The sequence below is a fragment of the Pelodiscus sinensis genome, chromosome 4 (assembly GCF_049634645.1).
Source record: "Pelodiscus sinensis isolate JC-2024 chromosome 4, ASM4963464v1, whole genome shotgun sequence".
Taxonomy (NCBI): Eukaryota; Metazoa; Chordata; order Testudines; family Trionychidae; genus Pelodiscus; species Pelodiscus sinensis.
This window is the reverse complement of record NC_134714.1, coordinates 125,666,286-125,684,778: the sequence shown is the minus strand read 5'-3', so window position 1 is coordinate 125,684,778 and position 18,493 is coordinate 125,666,286. Positions and strand designations below refer to the sequence as shown.

The window sequence follows — 18,493 nt, the reverse complement described above, 5'->3', positions numbered from 1 at the left end:
AGGAACCCCAAAATACACATCAAGGCAGAGGCAATGCCAGCTGGGTCGCACACCTTCCCAGAGTACCTGGGTCTGTGAAGCCGGCTCTCTGCTTATTCGGGTCTTCACTCTTTCTCCTTCCCTTTACTCTTTTCTGATCTCTCTCTTTCTCGGTCTTTCTTCTTTTTCTTTCTCGCCCTCTCTCCTTTCTGCTCTGCGTGATGCACGAAGGCGCCGCTTCACCATTGCGTTTCAGCCATTCTTACAGCCCAAACCCACGTGGAAATTAGACCAGGTTTTCCTGCTGCTGCCATGGTGAACGCGAGTCCCCCAGTGCCTGGGTGGCATATGACACGGAGGTGACATCTGCTGTCACTCTGGCTGGGCTGTTCTGCTTCCTTTGTACCCTTGGGAACCAAGCAGGGTCTTAGGTTTGAAATGACAATCAGGTGGATGGTGAATACCCTGGCCTCAGCCCAGCTGGCTGCTACAGGAGCTGGGGCACAAAGAGGTGAATTGGGTACCTGGCCTCATGCTTCTCTGTTTAGCCACATGCTGCGCAACCTTCATTGGCTGTCCAGCTGCGTGTGTAGCTGGGTACTCTGTATGCGTCCCAGCCGTGTGCTCTGCAATGTGCTCCAAGTGCGTGCTCTCATGTAACAGCTGTGTGCTCGGCGACGGGTTTGGTGAGGTATCCAGACGTGCACTCTCACACGCCCGGCTGTGTGCTCAGCTTTGGCTCCATCGTGTCTTCACCAGGGGCTCCCCTTCATTGCCAGCTGTAGCACCCGCCCCGTGTTCCATCGTGTGCCCGGCTGTACGCTACTTTGCATGCTCAGCTTTGTCTGGCCGTGCTCGGCCGTATTTCTGGCTGAGTGGTTGGCCGTGTGTCCTGTCATGTGCTGTTTGCGTGTTTAGCCGTGGCCTGGCTTCCTGTTGAGTCCTGTGCTGCCATGTGCCGGGCTGCATGTTTAGCCATGTGATCTCTCATGGGGCTGGCTGCATGGTTAGCTCTTGGTACCATTGCAACTTCTGACCCCGCGCTCTGTCTTGGGCCTGCCGTGGGGCTCCGTAGCTCATCCCTGGATGAGGCCCCAGCCTGGGGCTTTGTCATGCATAGCCACCTGGGCAGCTGGCTGTGCTTTTCAGCTGTTCCTCCAACTCTTTCCACCTGGGTTCAAACACTGCAAAGGCCAGATCCCTTTGGAGTCAGAGATGCAGAACCATCCTGAAAGTTTAAAAAAAACCCATAGATGCAAGAGCCAAGGGGACGTCTGCAACCTCTCTGCAGGCAAAGAAAGGCTTGAGTCCAGAGGCTGACACCTCATGGCTGGGCTTTGGGCTTTCTCCCAATTGGCACTGCGCCATCCGCAGCGTGTTTGTGGCGGGGGTGGAGGAAGGGGCAGCCAATCAGGAGAAAGACTACTGGGAAGTCCTGGCTCCGGGCATGCGCCAGGCCTGATATTGCTCCTCCGCCCCGTGGCATGTGCTCTGTACACTCAAGGGGCCTCTGTGGTGCTTGAACTTGGAACCTGAATGGCTGGGAATGCGCCTTTTTCACTGGGGATGCTACAGCCTGGCCAGGCCACCAGCTTGGCTGCATTTCCCTGAGGAGCATGGTCCTAGGACTTTGGAGAGTCCGCAACCTCACAGTCCCTTGCGGGGACTGAGCGGCTGCCTGGCTGCAGCCAATGGGGAGAGGGGTGTTTCCCACGTGACGGGAAGCAGCGCAGACACTGGGGGGTTCGCCTTCCCGCAGCAGCCTAATTAGCTCAGAAAGGAGGTCGGCCGGCGTGCCGAGAAGGCGCAGGCTTCCCACGAGCCGAGCGGGGAAAGGAACAGGGACAGCGGTTTCCCCAGCATCTGTTCACGGGGCACAGACACGCCGCGCCCGCGAGGACCGGACAGAGTTTGGGAGTCGTGGAGTGGGGCAGGCAGGCAGGCAAGATGGCCACGGGGCAGGGGGCTCGCACCTCCGGAAAGACAGAGACAGGGCCGAGACCTAGCTGGACGGCTTGCTGGCTCCAAAGGCCCCTGACAGAGAGTGCGCCACGGTGGGGCATCTTCTCTCTAACGCTCGTCTTTTGCTTCCTCCAATTTTGCCCCTTCACCTTCTTCTCCTTTCTTTCCTCTCCTGTGCCCTCCCCCTCCCTAAGTTTCGAGGACTCCACCATGTCCACAGCCACTACCCTTGAGTATATCCCCACCTCAGCAGGCGACCCGAAATGCCAGCGCCCTCGCACGCTGATGCGCCAGCAGAGCCTCCAGCAGCCGCTTAGCCAGCACCAGAAAAGCAACCACAGCCAGCCCACCACCAGCCAGAGCCTGGGGCACCTACAGTCTCACACCAGCTCCTCTTCCAGCGGCAGCAACCCCCGGGGCTCCCGGAGCGGCCAGTCGCGGCAAGGGGTCTCGGCTGGCTCCAAGCACCGGCCAGCTGGCGGCCGGAGCCGCTCCAACCCCGGGAGCTGGGACCACATGGTGGGGCAGATTCGCAACCGAGGCTTGGATGTGAAGTCCTTCCTGTAAGTTCTCTCTCTCTTCTCTCCCTCTCTCGTTTGTTTCACCTGCTCCTTTGCGAGCTGGGGGCCAGCGCCCGGTGCTATGCTGGGCATGGAATTTTCCTCCCGCCTGGGCAGCGCCGCCAGCTCGCTCACTGCTCTGATGCTTATTTACAAGTGGCAGGAGGCATCTGTTACCCTGCATGGATCTCTGTCCCCGCTCTCATGGGACACGTAGGAAGAGGGGTGGGGGATCTCTCTCCTTTCTCTCCCTCCAAGTGTTGTCTAGGGAAACGTTCCCTCCTTCCCTCCCCCTCTTCTCCCATCAAAGCCAGTCACTTCTATTTTGTGCCCGGGGCTTTGCCCCGAAAAGCCAGTAAAATCTCAGCCAAGAGCCCTCTGTCAATTTGGCCGCCCAGCCTACTTGCCTCTGGGCACCAGGAAGTCCCATCCACTCCAGGGGGAATTCTTGATCGCCTCCTAAAGCCAGAGAACAGACCCATTGAGTCTGTCTCAGCAGAGCTGCTGGGTTCCTGCCTCAACTCCCCCCCCCCCTCCAACTCTGGGGGAATGTCAGCTTGGGCTCCGCACCCAGCAGCTGCCTCGCTCTAGAATGGGCTGAACCAAAATCCCGCATCGGCCCCATGAGAAAGTGCCCGTGCGGCCTGGCCGTGTCCCCGGGGCAGCTGCAGACCGCACGCGATCTTGCCTTCTGGAGACAGAGAGCCTGTCAGCTCAGGGTGAGGGATTCCCTTCCCTCCATGGGGCAGGCTCTCTTGGTGCCACTGGGAAACTGACATTCCCTCCGCGGCTGTCTGTGCTCCCTCCCCAAGGTTGTCGCTGCTTGTTTATTGCTGATAGCCCTGCCTGTCAGCCCCTCAGTCCTCCGCGGCAGTGATCCCTAACTGCGGCTGTGTCACGGCAGCGGGAGGCGTGTGATCTCCCATCAGTGGCAAATGCATCTCCTATCAGCGAGGGCTTTTACGTGCCCAGTGCCGAGGACTGAGCTGAGTCCCTCACTGTCAGCAGAGCTCTCCGTGTGACAGTCTCACTTCCCTTCTGCCTGGCCCTGCCTATACTCTCCCAAGCCGCCGCGCTCTTCCGTGCAGACTTCCTCCAGCTGGGCTCATGCACAGCAGGAGCCACATGTTAACTCCCAGGGCGCGTATTCCATGCTGGGCCAGATCCTCCGCTGGGGGGGACTGTTGTAAGGCCCTTGGAGTGAATGGGCCAGATCCCCAACTGGTGTAAGGCCCCGCTGCTCCCATGACTCAGTTAGGAGTCTGGCCTGGGATTCAGGAGACCTGGTTTCACTTCGGGCTCAGCTATGGACTCCCTGCATGAGCATGGGCTGTCCCGGGACGTGGGATAATGCTGCCTGTCCTCAGAGCAGTGTGCTGAAACGAGAACCCATTAGCAGGCAGGGCTCAGAGGCCCAGCAAGCACTCGGACAGGGAAGGCGTTCCCCGGCCGGACGCCAGTTGAGGCTGTGACTCATGGCAGGGCATGGAGTGGACGTTCAGCCACGTTGTGCTCTTTGAGATCCACGCGTGGAAGACGCCCACTCGCTAGAGCCCTGACGGGGACCAGCCGCCTCTGTGTTAATTTGTTATTCATTCCCACCACTCACATGGCTGTTCCCACCCCGCTCGGCACCACGGCCCTTTCGCCTCCTGGCCTTCGCCTTAAAGATTGTCCTAGCAGACTCCATTTGCCTGCTTCCTGATTTATGGATGAATCTCATTAGCCCTTCAGGGGATTATAGACCTCTCTGTTTGCTCAGCTTCATTTGCTTATTCCACCCTTAATTGGTTGGAAAAAAGTTCCCACCGAAGGAGATTGAGCTGAGCGGCTCTGCTGCTTTTGCCATCCGAGGAGCCGCTGCCATTTAGTTCCATTACTTCCAAAAAACCATTAACTTTGTTTTTCATCTTGTTTACCATCAAACTCTTGCTCCTCAGCATTTTAATGCACATGCATTTATTAACCTCAGGAGGCCACGCTAACGAGGCTGCATCATCTGCGCAAAACATCCTGGGATTGGAGTGAAAACACTCGCGCTTCTAAAGAGGGAGCCGAGCCTTTAAATAGCAAGGCGTGCGTGCCAGCGGGCCCCCTCCCACACACACACACATACACCCAGTAGGCTGGGGCTGAGTGGGTTATTCTGGTAGACAGGCAGAGCACAGAAATAACTGCCTCGTATTGCTTTCCCGTGCAAGCAGCGGATGCGGTTAACACGTGGATGCGCTGCCCAAGAGGGGAGCTGCTTGATGTGCTCAGCAATGGGAGAGGAGGGAAGCTTGGTAAATCTCTAGGAAGAGGTGGCCCGGGTTTGGAGAGCCCTCGCTTTACGCCTTCCGGAAGGGGCGATCCTCATGGGACCCATCACTTGCTTCTAGCCCTCTGCAGTTGTGAGTCTCTCTCTCTTCATGCTCATGAGCCACCACCGTGAACCACAGAGCCCTCGGTGCATCTCACGCACTGGGCAGGGTAGTCCCCTGAAGCATGTGGCGCTGCTGGGATCTAACCCCCCCCCCCCGGGCACCCTACTCACGAACTTGCTCCAGGAACGCTCTCTAGCTTGGTGGGTCCCCAGCCCCGGGATCCAAACACCCTTAGACTGAGGACGTCCCTTTAACAAGACAGCCCCTTTAAATCTGTGGCACGTGCAGACACGTGAGTGCTAGTTTGGGTTCTTGGACGGCTCTCTCTGAGCCCTGAACAGCCAGGCTCATGCCTGCTACAGCTCTTGGCTTTGCAGGTGGAGGGGTACAAAATATAGACCCAATAAAAGAGTGTGAAAATTCTCTGAAGCTGGGGTATCCGGCCAGTTCTGAAACAGTAGCCACTACAGAGAGCGAGCCAAATAGCCACCTGTGGCTCGTGTGTGGGACACCACGGCTCTAAAGTGATCCTAAAGCAGGCAGTATCTGTAGGAGACACAACGGCATGGTGTGCTGGGAAAGCTCAGCTGGAACTCGGTTGGGATGATGCGCACTGATCCCATTGTGCCCCAGGTGAGCCTGCATTCCCCGTCTCTCCGTGCTGAGAGGAGGACGCACCTGGGTCAGTATCTGCTCCAGGTCTCTCTTGCTCCATTTTAGTCTGGCGGAGCCTCACTCTCTCTCTGGGGCGCTGAAACAGCTTGTATAGTTGGGCGCTGAGAGCCATTGGTCCCAACTGCAAACCCTGTCTCTGACGGGAACCATGTCAAGCCAGGAGGTCCCTCGCGCCCGTGTAACACCAACAGGCAGAACCCGACTTGGGACTCAGTGCAGGAGGCTCTACCACGTGGGCTGTAGCGCACAGCCGTGGATTCTCTCTGTAACTGGTCTCAGTGCCAATAGCTGGGACAGTGCCCTGCACCTTGACGGTGTGTGGCTTACCCCAGCCCCCGTGTTCTCCCTCCCCTTCTTTTCTCTCTCGTGTATATCTGGAGCAATTTCGCTCTCTCATCCTGCCAATTGCAGTGCATTTTTGAGATACAAATCATGCAGCAGAAGCAACCCTTCCAGACGTTGCAGGGGCATGCAACACATGATCTTCCCTAGCTCCTCCCCTTCTGTCTGCAACCATTCATAGCCCCTCCCACTCCATAGCCCCTCCCACTCGGTCTGGCCGGTGTGAACCTCCATAGCCATTCTCACTCCAGGCGCCGTCTGGCCCGTGTGACCTCGCCTTCCCTCTGCCACTCTGCCTGGCCCCTCTCAGCCCGTGTGACCTTTCTCGGTCCTCTTTCCCACCTGAGCCGCCTTCCCCTCCCCTAGGGAAACCTTTCTAGTTCCATTAAGGAACAGAAAGCAGCAGTGACACACAGGGAGCGAGACAACAGGACCAGGGCTCAGGGGAGGGGTTGCCACTGGTTTCTGCACAGCAAGCCCCATTCTCTCTCTCTAGTGGCCGTTGCTTTGGCTGGCGCAGTCCCAGCCTGCAGCCCTTTGCATGGACAGATGGACATTAAGCCCAGAGGCTTCCATGCTCATCTGAACTCCTGCACAGCACATGGAAGAGAGCGGGGGGGGGGGGGGGCAACCACAGATTCCAGCCTCCCAGCCCAGAACTTGTGCTGGAGCTAGAGCCCAAACCAGCCATGTGAGGCACAATCCTGCAAGGTGCTGAACGCCCTCAGAGCCTAATGACGTGGAGGGGGAATTGAGGTCACCTAGCGCATCCCACTGCCCCGGCAGGAAGGGGACCATAGCATCTTCTAACCCCTGACTTGCAATGTTCTCTAGCGAGACCAAGCCTCCACTGAGCCCATGGGAGACCCTAGTGAGGGAGCACTGCCTAGTGGTTAAAAGGAGCCGGGCGGACTGGGTTCTAACCCCAGCATAGGCAGCGGGTATTACAGGCCAGGGAAAACTCCGCCCCCTGGCACCCTCCTGCCTGCTTCCAGTCCCCCCTCCCTCCCTGCCCTTCTGTGGCCAAGATGTTGGCACAAGCAGGCTGGGGCTGGAGTTCCCAAGGCCTGGGGCTGGAACTGTGCTGCCCGCCTGGGCCATGTGTGCTCTGGGCTCTGATGGGGAAGGGGAGGGGAATGAGCAGGGCCTCAGACAGAAGGGAACAGCCAAGGGGGCTAACCTCCCCCCAGGGACTCATTCACCAGCAGCTCAGGAAGCCCAGCTCTGCCACTGACTCGCGTTGGGTATGGGACTCGCGTGGCCGTTCCTGCTGGAGGGGACACGGCTGGAGCTGGTGCACTAAAAATGGCAGTGCAGCAGCAGGCAGTGGGAGGAGCTAGCTGCCCCAAACACAAGCCCATGGTAGCGCAGGTAGGTTTCTGCGAGCCAGCGCGTACAGCCCGGGTGAGCTGGGGCACATGGCTGCGCTGTCCCTCCCTTCAGCGTCCCGCGCCATGGAGCAGGATGCAAACGCCTGGCTGCGGGGAGGGTCAAGGGCCAGGCTTGCCAAAGGCGATGAAGGGAATTAAGCGACCGGCTTTTGGATCTTTGGGTGCCTTACTCAAACGGGCCAACGCTGGCAAAAGCGGGTGCCTAAAACTAGCTGCTGGAGCAACGTGAATCCTAGAGGCGCCGGCTCCTCTTGAAAACCGGTGGGATTTACAGGGGCTCGGCACGTTTGTGGAGGGGGCCTAGAGGTGGATTTGTGTTTCGGGCCCCTAGTTTGGGTCCTTGTCCCAGCCTCAACTTGAAAGAGAATAGTAGGATGATAGAGTGGGAATCTGAGGTGCCCAGAAGAATTGGCCCAGATCCTCAAAAGCATTTAGGTGCCTAACCCTCATTGGTTTCAATGGGAGTTAGGAACCCAAATGGCGGATGTCTTGGCCTTAGTCACTTGCCCAAGGCTTCTTCATGAGTCAGTGGTCGAGCTGGGACTTCAGATGGCCTGAGTCCTGCTTTGTGCCTTACCCGCTGCTCAGTGCTCCCTCACTGAGGAATAGCAAACCGCCTGCCTGTAATGGAGGCACTGAGAACTGCAAGGAGCCACAGAGGGCTACCCTGGCTCTTTCCCGAGCATTGTGCCGTCTGTCCTGACATCCCCTGCTCCCAGAGCTGGCCTCTCCTGTCTGGATCATCTGATCTCAGACACAACCCGCGCTGCAGCTGCAAATCCAATTGCACAGCCCCTGTGCCCAGAGCGCTCCGGCACCTTTTGAAGCCAGCCGAGGGCGGTGAGACCAGAGAGGCAAAAGCTTCCGTGAGAGGCTCTCGTCAGCTGTCATGAGGAGTGGCACGCGCGTGTCGGAGCGGTTGCATCGCACTCCAGCGGGGAAGGCACAGCGCTTGAACGGAGTCGGGGCGCTGTTTGTTGTCTCCACTACATACAACAGCCTGGGGTCTGCAGAACCACTGCCCCACGGCAAAGCTCTCACGCAGTCCTGCTCCCCCCCAAGTGGAATGTCCGTGTGCCCCCAACGGGGGGGAGGTGTCAATTGGAGCTGAGGCTCATTCCGAAGGCCCATGCTTCTAAGCACCCAGCAGTGCTCTGTGGAGAATATTTATGGTCCCTTAGGCCTTGGGGGCTTGAGATGGGGAGACAACAGACCCATCCAGCCCTGGGAAATGCTTTGACCACCGAGGCGTTAAATAGGGATGGTTTGGGCCCAATGGCTTAAGCGAGGCCCTTTCCCCTCACAGCAAACCTGCCCTTCCCAGAGGTTCCTCATTTGGTGCCAACTTTCCTTCAATTCCAGCTCTTTCTCTTCACTGCCTCCCATGGGAATCTGCTGCATACGACTAAGACCCTCCAGTATCCTACCCACTGATGCAACCTACCCACACTACTGGGCCCATCTCTGCCGCAAGCCTCCACCTCTGCTCCCATCACAGTCTCCACGCCCACCCTGATTCCACAGCAGCCTCCCCTAATCATTCTCAAGTAGCAACTCTCCCCTACCTTATTCCGGCTCCGTCCATCTCCAGCACCAGCCTGGGTGCCCAGCTGCTGTAAAGCCAGCCTGGCTCTGTGTCCTCCTTGGCTAGAAACAACATCCCTGTACCCCATCACCCCACGTACCACTGTCCCCAGTGGCCACTGCCCAGCGCACAGCTGTTGGCAGGGTCCTCATGACCGTCTCTTCTATACACACCTGTTTTTAATAGATTTGATTCGATTGAGATGGTGATAATTTTACATACAGGCCAGGGGAATTTCTGCCAGCTTGTCACTAAATACATCTCCTTTGGGCTGAGAGAGAGAAATGTTCCCCGAGGTGGGGTGACTTTACAGAAGATTATCAGCTGAAGATTATCACCATCGGATCATAGGTTGTACCATCCTGGATCAGAGCACTGGGCTGTCTACCGTGGTATCTTCCCTCTGCTGTGGCCAATACATGATGCTCCGGAAGGAGGTCCAAATCCATAAGAACATAAGCACGGCCACACCGGGTCAGACCAGAGGTCCATCTAACCCAGTGTCCTGTCTGCCGACTGTGGCCCCAGAGGTGAAACTCCTCCTGAAGTCAATGGGAGATTTTCTGGAGTTGGCCCAGGCTGCATTTTGGCAACTTGTTCATGCGACGCTAAAATACCAACTCAGCGTCATCCACATGCCAGCTGCGCGTTGGTAGTCAGCAAGCCCAGCTGTCCGACCAAGGACCGTCCTACGCAACGCGCCATCGCTCTTCACTCTCAGAGCTAGGACAGCCCCCACAGCCATAGCAGTCCTAGTTTAACGCCCGTGCTGCCCATGTTGCCCTGTGTTTCCTGCCTTCCACACCAACCTTCCATCCCTGTTTACGTGCTTTCACTTCCATGTTGTCTTCTCCGCTAACCTGCGTCCCTTACACAGTCACAACTCCAGGCATCCAAGAGTTGGAGACGTCATCACGGATGGACAGGGAACTTCCCCTGAGGCAGCCTCTCTGTTAAGATGCAATCCACACTAGGAAGATGTCTGAGGCGCCCTGCTTTAGACTGTCAATCTTTTCTCAAGTGTCCATGGGTGATGGATTGCCCCGGGGCTAATGCAAGCCCCTCTTCCCTACTGAGAAATTGCAGCATGGCTGGTTGACTTTAGCCTTGGTCTTCATGGCCAGAAAGAGGTGCCACCTTGTGGAGGTTCTCTGTCCAACGATCGACTGCACTCCATGGTATCTCCAAAGCGCGTGTCTACACTGCAGCGCTTAACTTGAAATATGCTAAGCCAATTGAGCTACGTCAATTGTGTATCTTATTTCAGAATAGCTTGTTTCGAAATTGGGAGCGTCTACACAGCACTTATTTCGAAATAGAGAACTGTGCCTCCGACTTCCCTTACTCCTCGTTCCATGAGGGTTACAGGAGTCGGAGTAAGAAGTCCTCCAACATGCCAGGATCTTGACATTATTTTGAAATAACGGCTTGCTGTGTAGATGCGGGCTAAGTTATTTTGAAATAATGTTGCTGTGTGGATGTACCCCAACAGCGGGGCCTGTGGCTCTGTGCTGCGGGTATCTATCCAAACCTCGAGTAGTTCGCACTCACTGTGTGTTGTGGTTCTAAGATGCCATTTTCTTCTCTTTTTTGTTTCTTATGCTTCGTTCTCCTCTCTTTCCTTTCTGCTTCCTGCTCTCCTCTCCGTGGCCGGCTCCCGCCTGAGCAGGGAAGGCCGGATGGTGGTGTTATCCCTGGTTCTGGGACTCTCGGAACAGGACGACTTTGCCAATATACCTGATCTGCAAACCGCTGGGAACCAGCAGGCGCAGAACTCTCAGGGGGACAAGAGGTATGAGTAAGGGAGAGGACACTCCAGCAGCAGCAGGAGGAGAGAGGACCCGCCGAGGGTCGGAGGAGGCGGGTGGCAGGTCCCACTGCCAGAGAAAGTGGAAGGTGGGAGCAGCAGGAGGAGGGAAATGCCAGGCAGTCCAGGGGCTGGGCACACTGCGGTTTCAGAGCCACGTGGCAGGTCCCCCTCTCTTTCTCTAGCTCCTAGTCCTGGTGTTCATGTCGCTGCTGGCAGGGCGGGGGGGAGGGAGGGAGCACTGGGCCTTGGGCAGAAATGAATTGTCCTCGTCCTCCTTCCTTCCCTTCTGGATCTTTCCTGCCCCATTCACCTCCATGTCTCACCCCCTCTCATCCTCTTCCTGTGGGTGTGGGGGAGCAGGGTGGTGGCCACACGGATTCCTGCCTTGGCGCGTCCTCGCCCTGCTTAGCTAAGGGTGCTGGGAAGCAAAGAGGTGAAGGGAGACAAGAAAAGCGATGGGGGAGGTAGGGCAGGTGAGAAGACCCAGAGAACAAGACACGGGATAAGCGGGGGGGCCTCATGGCAAGTCCCCCACTCTCGGTGCGTTATCAGGTGATGTTGGCTGGGGACGTTCTGCAGAGCGCCAGGGAATGGCCTCCTGCCAGGGGGCGCCTGGCTTCATTCACTCTGGAGAACCAACTTCTTCATGGTTGGGATCGCAGCTGCGTAAGTTGCGGGAGCTTTGCCATTGACTTCAGTGGGGCCAAGATTCCCCCCCGTGCATTCACCTAGCTCCGCAGGGGAGGGGAGACGTGGACTGCAGAAGTGGGGCAGGGTCACTGGAGGGGGTCTATATTGCTCTCATGCTGCCCTCCGCACCCAGTCACTGGTATTTGCACATTAGGCCCAGGGAGGTGACAGCCTCCCCGTTTGTTGCCAAATACACCTCCCAGAATGGCCCCGGCTGCTGCGCTGTGGTCAGAGAAATACCTTTGTGCCCCAGGAGCTCAGGGTTTCTTTCTGGGGCTCAGGTTTCCTTCCCTCTTGCTGCCAGCAGCAGGGCACCAGGGAGGTGTGAAGAAGGAAGGGGCTGGTTGCACGCGCATGAGGAGTGTGCTAATTAGCTGGCCGCCTCCTCACCGCTGGCAGGCTGCTGTTCCACCTCTGCAGACCGGCCACTCTCCCAGCCATCAGAGAGCTCCCAAGGAGGAGGGGGCGGTGGGCTGCAATGGGACAAAATGGAGGACAGATGGGGGAAGCCTCTCTGGGTCCTCCTACAGACCAGGCTCCCTCTTCCCCATTGCCCCTTTCCTCAGGCTGCTCCAAGCCCTCTCCCATCCCCAGTGATGCTCCAAACAGCCCGAAATCTCTATCGTTCCAGCCTCCTCCAGGGGAGCCCTGGCCCCCTCCTAGTCCCCCGCCCCAAGCTACCTGCTTCCGAGGTGGTGGGACAGTGCCCCATCTCCCCTCACACTTCCCCCCGGTCAGTACAAGAAGCGTCCCCTGTGGGCCAATGTGCAAGCACCTAGGCAGCCATGACAGTGGCGGGATGACAGGGGGTTGAGTCAGATCTCGCTCTTAACCAGTGCAGCCCCCTGGACAGTTCCAGAGTCACTCTGGAGTCACTCCAGAGCAGGATGGGAAGCAGGCCTGGGCCTCAGTCCATGAGGCGCTATGATACCACGGGTATGTTTGCACTGTCCTCAGGCTCTGATTACCGCGTGTGCAGACAAAATGGCGCTAGCTCTGGTTTAGCTAGCTTGGTTCGCGAAGCGACGGTAGCGCTGGCTAGTCACCTGAGTACGTAGCCACACTGGCTGGGCGTCAAGTGGCCGGCACGTGCTGCCACAGCATCACTGCTATCGGTAGTCGCACTGGCTAGATCACAGCTCGCTCGCCTGTGTCTCCGCACGCTGCCATCACCTTCCGCCTGCAGCCTACATCTCCCCCTGAGGGTTAGCCACACAGCCCTGCCTGGACGCTACAAGTCCCGTCCTGGGAAGCACCAGGCTCCGCAGTGAATCTAGAGGCAGATTCATGCTTTTTCCGGCTGCTCCAGCCTCCTGGGCAGGAAGCTGGGGGCAGGCACCCCTCAGAACGTCGCACCCCAATACGTCTTTCCATGGGGGAGGGGGCTTGACCGACTGGAGGCAGCGGCCTCAAGCGGCTCTCGGTGTGTGTTAAATTCCATCTCGAGCTGCGTGGAGGTGTGAAGAAGGAAGGAGCCGGTTCCACATGATCAGCGTGTTAATTAGCTGGCGCCGTTCTCACCCGCGCGCTATTTATACCTCGCTGTGGTTATGTTTCACTACATATTTTAGCACTTCCAATTTGATCATCTAATTGCACAGTCTGTCCCCTCTCTGACGCGCTCGGCAGGGGTGGGGTGAGCGTGGCCTCTGAGGCCGCCACGGCCCAGGGAGAGCGTCCCCTGCTGGCACATGTCCATTCCGGGCAGGCTGACCCGGGAGCCCCTCTCCCGCGGGGTGCACAGAATGGAGAGAGCGCCCCCTGCTGATCCCGTTCTATACCTGCCCCCTTGGTCCTAGGAGAATAAATAGCCTGCCCCCCCTGCATCCTCCTCCTCAGCTGGTGAGAGCACCCCCTGCCCATGCTAGGCACGCAGGCCCCTCCTCCACAGCCTGAGGACTCGTCAATCCATTCATCTATTTGTTTAAGGCAGGGGTGGGGAACCTCAGCCCCGGGGGCTGCACTGGGCCCCCAGCTTGCCAGGATCCATCCCCTGAGGCTCGGGGCTCCCCCCAGCATTGGGGAGCCCGTGCTGCTGCTCCAGCCCCTTACCCCACCATCACCCCGTGGGGCTGGAGGGCACAAAATCTACTAGCCTGCCCCGCCCCCAGCTCTGGTGTGTGAGAGGGGCGCGTGGAGAGTGTCTTCTCCTTCTTCTCAGTGGTTTTCGGGTCAGTGGTTTTCGGGTTGGGTTTTTTTGCTTCTCACTTGAGTGCGGCCTGCGACTGATTTTTCTGTGGGTCAGCAGCCCGTGACCCAAAAAAGGTTCCCACCCCTGATTTGAGGAAAGGTTTCCATTACCAGGCATGTCTAGTCGTCCCAGCAGACAAAGATGGGCCCGTGGGGGAAGGTGTGTAGGAAAGCAACTCTGCAGTGGACACTCATCCCCAAGTGTGTGAGAGAGAGTGTGTGTGTGAGAGAGAGACAGAGAGTGTGTGTTTGTGTGTGAGTGTGTGTGTGAGAGAGAGAGAGAGAGAGTGTGTGTGGGATGAGTGTGTGTGTGTGGGATGAGAGAGTGTGTGGGATGAGAGAGTGTGTGTGTGTGTGTGAGACAGAGAGAGTGAGTGTGAGTGTGTGTGTGTGAGAGAGAGAGAGAGAGAGACAGAGTGTGTGTGTGTGTGTGAGAGAGAGACAGAGAGTGTGTGTGAGTGTGTGTGTGAGAGAGAGACAGAGAGTGTGTGTGTGAGAGAGAGTGTGTGTGTGTGGGATGAGAGAGTGTGTGTGTGAGAGAGAGAGTGTGTGTGTGAGTGTGTGTGTTGGATGAGAAAGTGTGTGTGTGTGAGAGAGTGTGTAGGATGAGAGTGTGTATGTGTGACAGAGAGAGTGTGTTTGTGTGAGAGAGAGAGTGAGTATGTGGGGGGGAGAGAGTGTGTGTGTGTGAGAGAGAGAGAGAGAAAGTATGTGTGAGTGTTTGTGTGAGAGTGTGTGAATGTGTGTAAATCCCAAAGACAATTTTCCGCTGACCCTGAGCAGTCCTGTGGTTGTGCTTAGGTTCTCCTCAGCAGTGTAGCAGGCCCCACTCTTGGCCTTACACTGTGGCCCGTAATGGAAACCTTTTGCTGGACTTGACTTCCACTTGGCACACAGCTGCTCGGTGCTTGCAGTCACCCAGCCTGAGCCCAGAGGGGTAGAAGAGTGATTCCAGCCGAGGCCTCCTGCCCTGCCTTGACCCTAAGCAGCCTACCCTGGATGCTCAGTCTCAGCAGAGGACGAGGTCCATTCGGTGCCCCGCTCTATTACCCAGATCATCCCCAGCGGCCAGTTCTCAGCACTGTTAAGCAGCAAGGGCCAGTGAGTTTGGGGTGCCCAGGCCTACAAAAGGACTCAGTTCAGAGACACCCCCTCCTCCCCAGCCACTCCCGCCAGCCCTGGGCCTTTGCTGCAGGCTCCTGTAGGCACAGGCAGTTGCTCTTAGCCTGCAATGGTAGTTAGCAAGCAGGGGGGCATGCGGCTGGCCTCGTGTGCAAAGGGGGAAGGAAGCAGCACCTTCACATCCCGCTGGAATAGGGCATCGTCTCCCTGCTAGGAAGGATCACCTTGGACCTAATAGCGACCCTGTCATTCATGAAAACAATGAGCTGCAGAGGGGACTTTGGGGAGAGGTGAGTGGGCCCTGTCTAGGCAATCTGGAACCCTGGCCGCTTGGGCTAGTCTCACCTCCCCTGAGGGATGGGATGGGGTTTTCTCAGGAGCTGAACTTCTTGGGGAGGGGATCAAACTGTCCATGTCCTGCAACTTCCTCTTTCTCATCTCCCACCCCCTCACTGCCTCTCTGTATTCCCCCTCTGATAGGCCCAGGCATCTCCTGCCATTCTCAGCCTCTTGGGCCCTCACCTCACAGCCTGTCTCCCCCCACGTCTCTGTAATGACTCCATTTTGCCCACCCTTCATGCTCCCCTTTCCATGCCCTCCTAACTCGTCTTCTCTTCTCCCCATATTCCGTCAGCCTGACATCAGTCTTGGGCAAGATAATGGAGCGGCTGACAGGACTAGATTAATAAAGGACTAAAGGAGGGTAATATAATTCATGCCAGTCAACATGGGCTGATGGAAAATAGAGCTTGTCATCCTAACTTGATATCTTTTTTTGAGGAGATTACAAGTTTGGCGGATAAATGGAATAGGGCTGGTGTAACAGGCTTACAGCTCTGTAAAGCATTTGATTTGGTACCACATGGCAGATTAAAATAACAGAGTATAAAATTAACAGGGCACATATTCAGTGGATTAAAAGGTGACTCACTGATAGATCTCAAAGTGTAATTGTCTTTGAAAGGTGGTGGTCGGGGGGTGTTTCTGGTGGGGTCCCGCGAGGATTGATTCTTGGCTCTGTGCTGTTAAACATTTTTATGAAAATACAATCCTGGTTGATAAAGTTTGCAGGTGACACATGTTGGGAGAGCGGTAGATAATGAAGAGGTGTCTGGTACAGATTGCTCTGTATCACTGAGGGCAAGCAGACACTATGGCTGTGTCTACACTGGCATGAATTTCCGGAAATGCTTAAAACGGAATACTATTCCGTTTTCAGTTTTTCCGGAAAAGGAGCGTCTACATTGGCAGGCTGCTTTTCCGGAAAAGCCCTTTTTCCAGAAAAGCGTCTGTGGCCAATGTAGATGCGCTTTTCCGGAAAAGACTACTGAGCTGTCTACACTGGTCCTTTTCCGGAACAGTGTTCCGGAATAAGGACTTATGCCCGAGCGGGAGCAGAATAGTTTTTCCGGAATAGCGGCTGATTTTGTACAGTAGAGCATCGTTGCTTTTCCAGAAATTCAAGGGCCAGTGTAGACAGCTCGCAGCTTAATCCGGAAAAGCGGCTGCTTTTCCGGAGTAAGTGGCCCAGTGTAGACACAGCCTATGGCTATGTCTACACTCATGGCTTCTTGCGCAAGAACATCTTGTGCAAGGGTTCTTATGCAAGAAGTCTTGCGCAAGAAAACGTCCACACTGCCATATGCATGATGTGCTTTTGCGCAAGAGCTCCCTTGGCAGTGTGGATGCTTTCTTGTGCAAGAAATCTCCGACGGCCATTTTAGCCATAGGGCTTTCTTGTGCAAGAAACCCCTGCCGAGCATCCACACTGCCCTCTTGCGCAAGAGGGCTTACACCTGTTAAAAAGAGCGTAGCTCTTGCGCAAGAAGCCCTCTCTTACCACGCCGTACTGTCAATTTCCTTGTGCAAGAGCGGGCGGGCAGTGTAGACGCTCTGCGGATTCTTGCACAAGAACGGCCATACTTGCGCAAGAAGCCGCGAGTGTAGACATAGCCTAGATGTTTTACTATGTGTACAGCTAGGAACAAAGGACGTGGGCCATGCTTGCAGGAAGCGGAGCTCTATCCGGGGAAGCAGCGAGTTTGTATCAGGCAGGATAATCAGCTGGAGCTCCCAGTGCAATGCTGAACCCAGTAGAGTTTGTGCAATCCATGAATGCATAAACAGGAATCCTGAGTAGGAGCAGAAACAGGCCCATGGGAGAGGGGGGAAGAGGGTAGTTGTCCTCGGGCCCTTAGATTCAAAAGAGCCCGGGATTCCCAGCCGCCGCTACCACAGGATGTTATAAATTGCAGAGGGTTCAGAGAAGAGCTACGAGAATGAGGAAAAGATTAGAAACGGTGCCTTCCTGGCCTCGACTCCAGAAGCGCAATCTGTTAGTTGGACAGAGAAAAGGGTAAGGAGAGATTCCATGACAGTCTACGAGAACCTGCACGGGAAAGAAATATTTAATAACAGGCTCTTCGGTCTGTCTGGGAAAGATAGAGCATGGCCCAATGGTGGAAGCTGAAGCTGGACCAATTGAGACTGAGCTTACAGCATAACATTTTGAGAGCAGGGGCATTTAGCGAGTGGCACAGTGTACGCAGGGGCCTAGGGGATTTTTCAGCCCTGAGGATCTTAAAGCAAGATGGGATTTTTTTTGGTCAAAGTTCTGCTCTCCGATTTACTTTGGGGGCAGTTCTGTGATCGCGCTGGTCTTTTCTGGCCTTAGAATTGAGGACAATGATTGCTCCGTGTTCCCCCCACTTCCTTCCAGCTCCCACCTCCTGCTCCCCCCCACCACATCCTCACCTCTTGCCCTGTTCCCCCAATCCCTATGTCCTGTTCTCCCTCACACTCCACCTCCCTCCCTGTGCCTCCTAGCCCAGCGACTGCTCCCCAAAAAAACTCCTTGCCCCTCCAGCCTTGGTGGGAGATAGGTGGATATAGCCAGTGGTGGTCGGCATGGTGGGAGGGATGGGTGCTGAAAGCCCCCTGAAGACCCGGTCTCTTTCTGTCTCCCATTACCCCCCCATCCCAGCACTCCTGTCCACGGTGGCCATGCGGTGTACCACATTGTAATGTCTCCTCCTTTCCCTTTTCTCTGCTTCTTCTTTCCAGCCCTGCTGCTGCTGCTGCTGCTCAGCCCTGTCCCCCCTGTCAGCCCTGGTGGTGCCAATCCAGTGGCTAGTCCTGTCAGTGTGGTGGTTTCATTTTGTTTACTAACCTCTCTCTGTCTCCTCTCCCCTCACTCTTCCTCCCCGTTTTCCGTTCCCTCAGGAGGCAGGCCAGGCCCTGTGGCGGAAGACGCTGCTCTTCTCTTGTCTCTCTCTCGCTCTCTCTTGCTGTTCTGTGAGCGTTGCCGGTGCTAACCATTTCCCAGATAGCTTTGCAGCTGTGTCGTGGGGCCGGGGTTGACAGAATACCTCTGAATTGTTCACACCTCCAGCTGTCAATCTCTCTCGCTCGCTCGCTCTTTGTTTTTAACATGACTTTACCTCTCCAGCTGTTTCAGTCTTTCTTCAGCGGTGTGCGTGTCACTCTGTCTGCGAGTGTCTCTGTGTATCTGGATCGCTGTGTGTGTCACTCAGCGTGTCATTGCGTCTAGGCCTATGTGTGTGCGTATGTGTTTCCGCCTGTTTCTGTGTGCCTCAGTGTGTCTAGAGCGGGTTGTGAGTGTATCAGTGTGCCTGGATCTGTGTGTGTGAGACACTGTGTGTGGGTGCCCCTAGACTGATGTGTTGCTCTGTCTGTGAGTGTCAGTAGGTATCTTGTGTCTGAATCTGTGCGTGTCTTTGAGGGGTTTGTGTGTTTTGGGGTCTCTGCGTGTGGGGGGGGTGCCCCATGTGTCTCTATGTGTATTTCCCTGCATGTCAGTG

The 18,493-nt window shown here is 56.3% G+C and overlaps 1 protein-coding gene across 6 annotated transcripts in view; it reads left to right on the top strand.

Annotated features, from left to right (window-relative positions):
* SYT7 (synaptotagmin 7) overlaps positions 1 to 18,493 on the top strand; it is a 164,637-nt gene that overhangs the window by 103,032 nt on the left and 43,112 nt on the right. For 3 of the 6 annotated variants that reach the window (XM_075928449.1, XM_075928451.1, XM_075928452.1), the window contains 2 exons: positions 2,136 to 2,504; positions 10,530 to 10,652. The exons of 2 other annotated variants lie outside the window; for them this stretch is intronic. In XM_075928449.1, the coding sequence (XP_075784564.1) occupies positions 2,136 to 2,504; positions 10,530 to 10,652 (492 nt within the window). The remainder of the gene's footprint in view (positions 1 to 2,135; positions 2,505 to 10,529; positions 10,653 to 18,493) is intronic. One more of the 6 variants, XM_075928450.1, reaches the window with a different exon arrangement.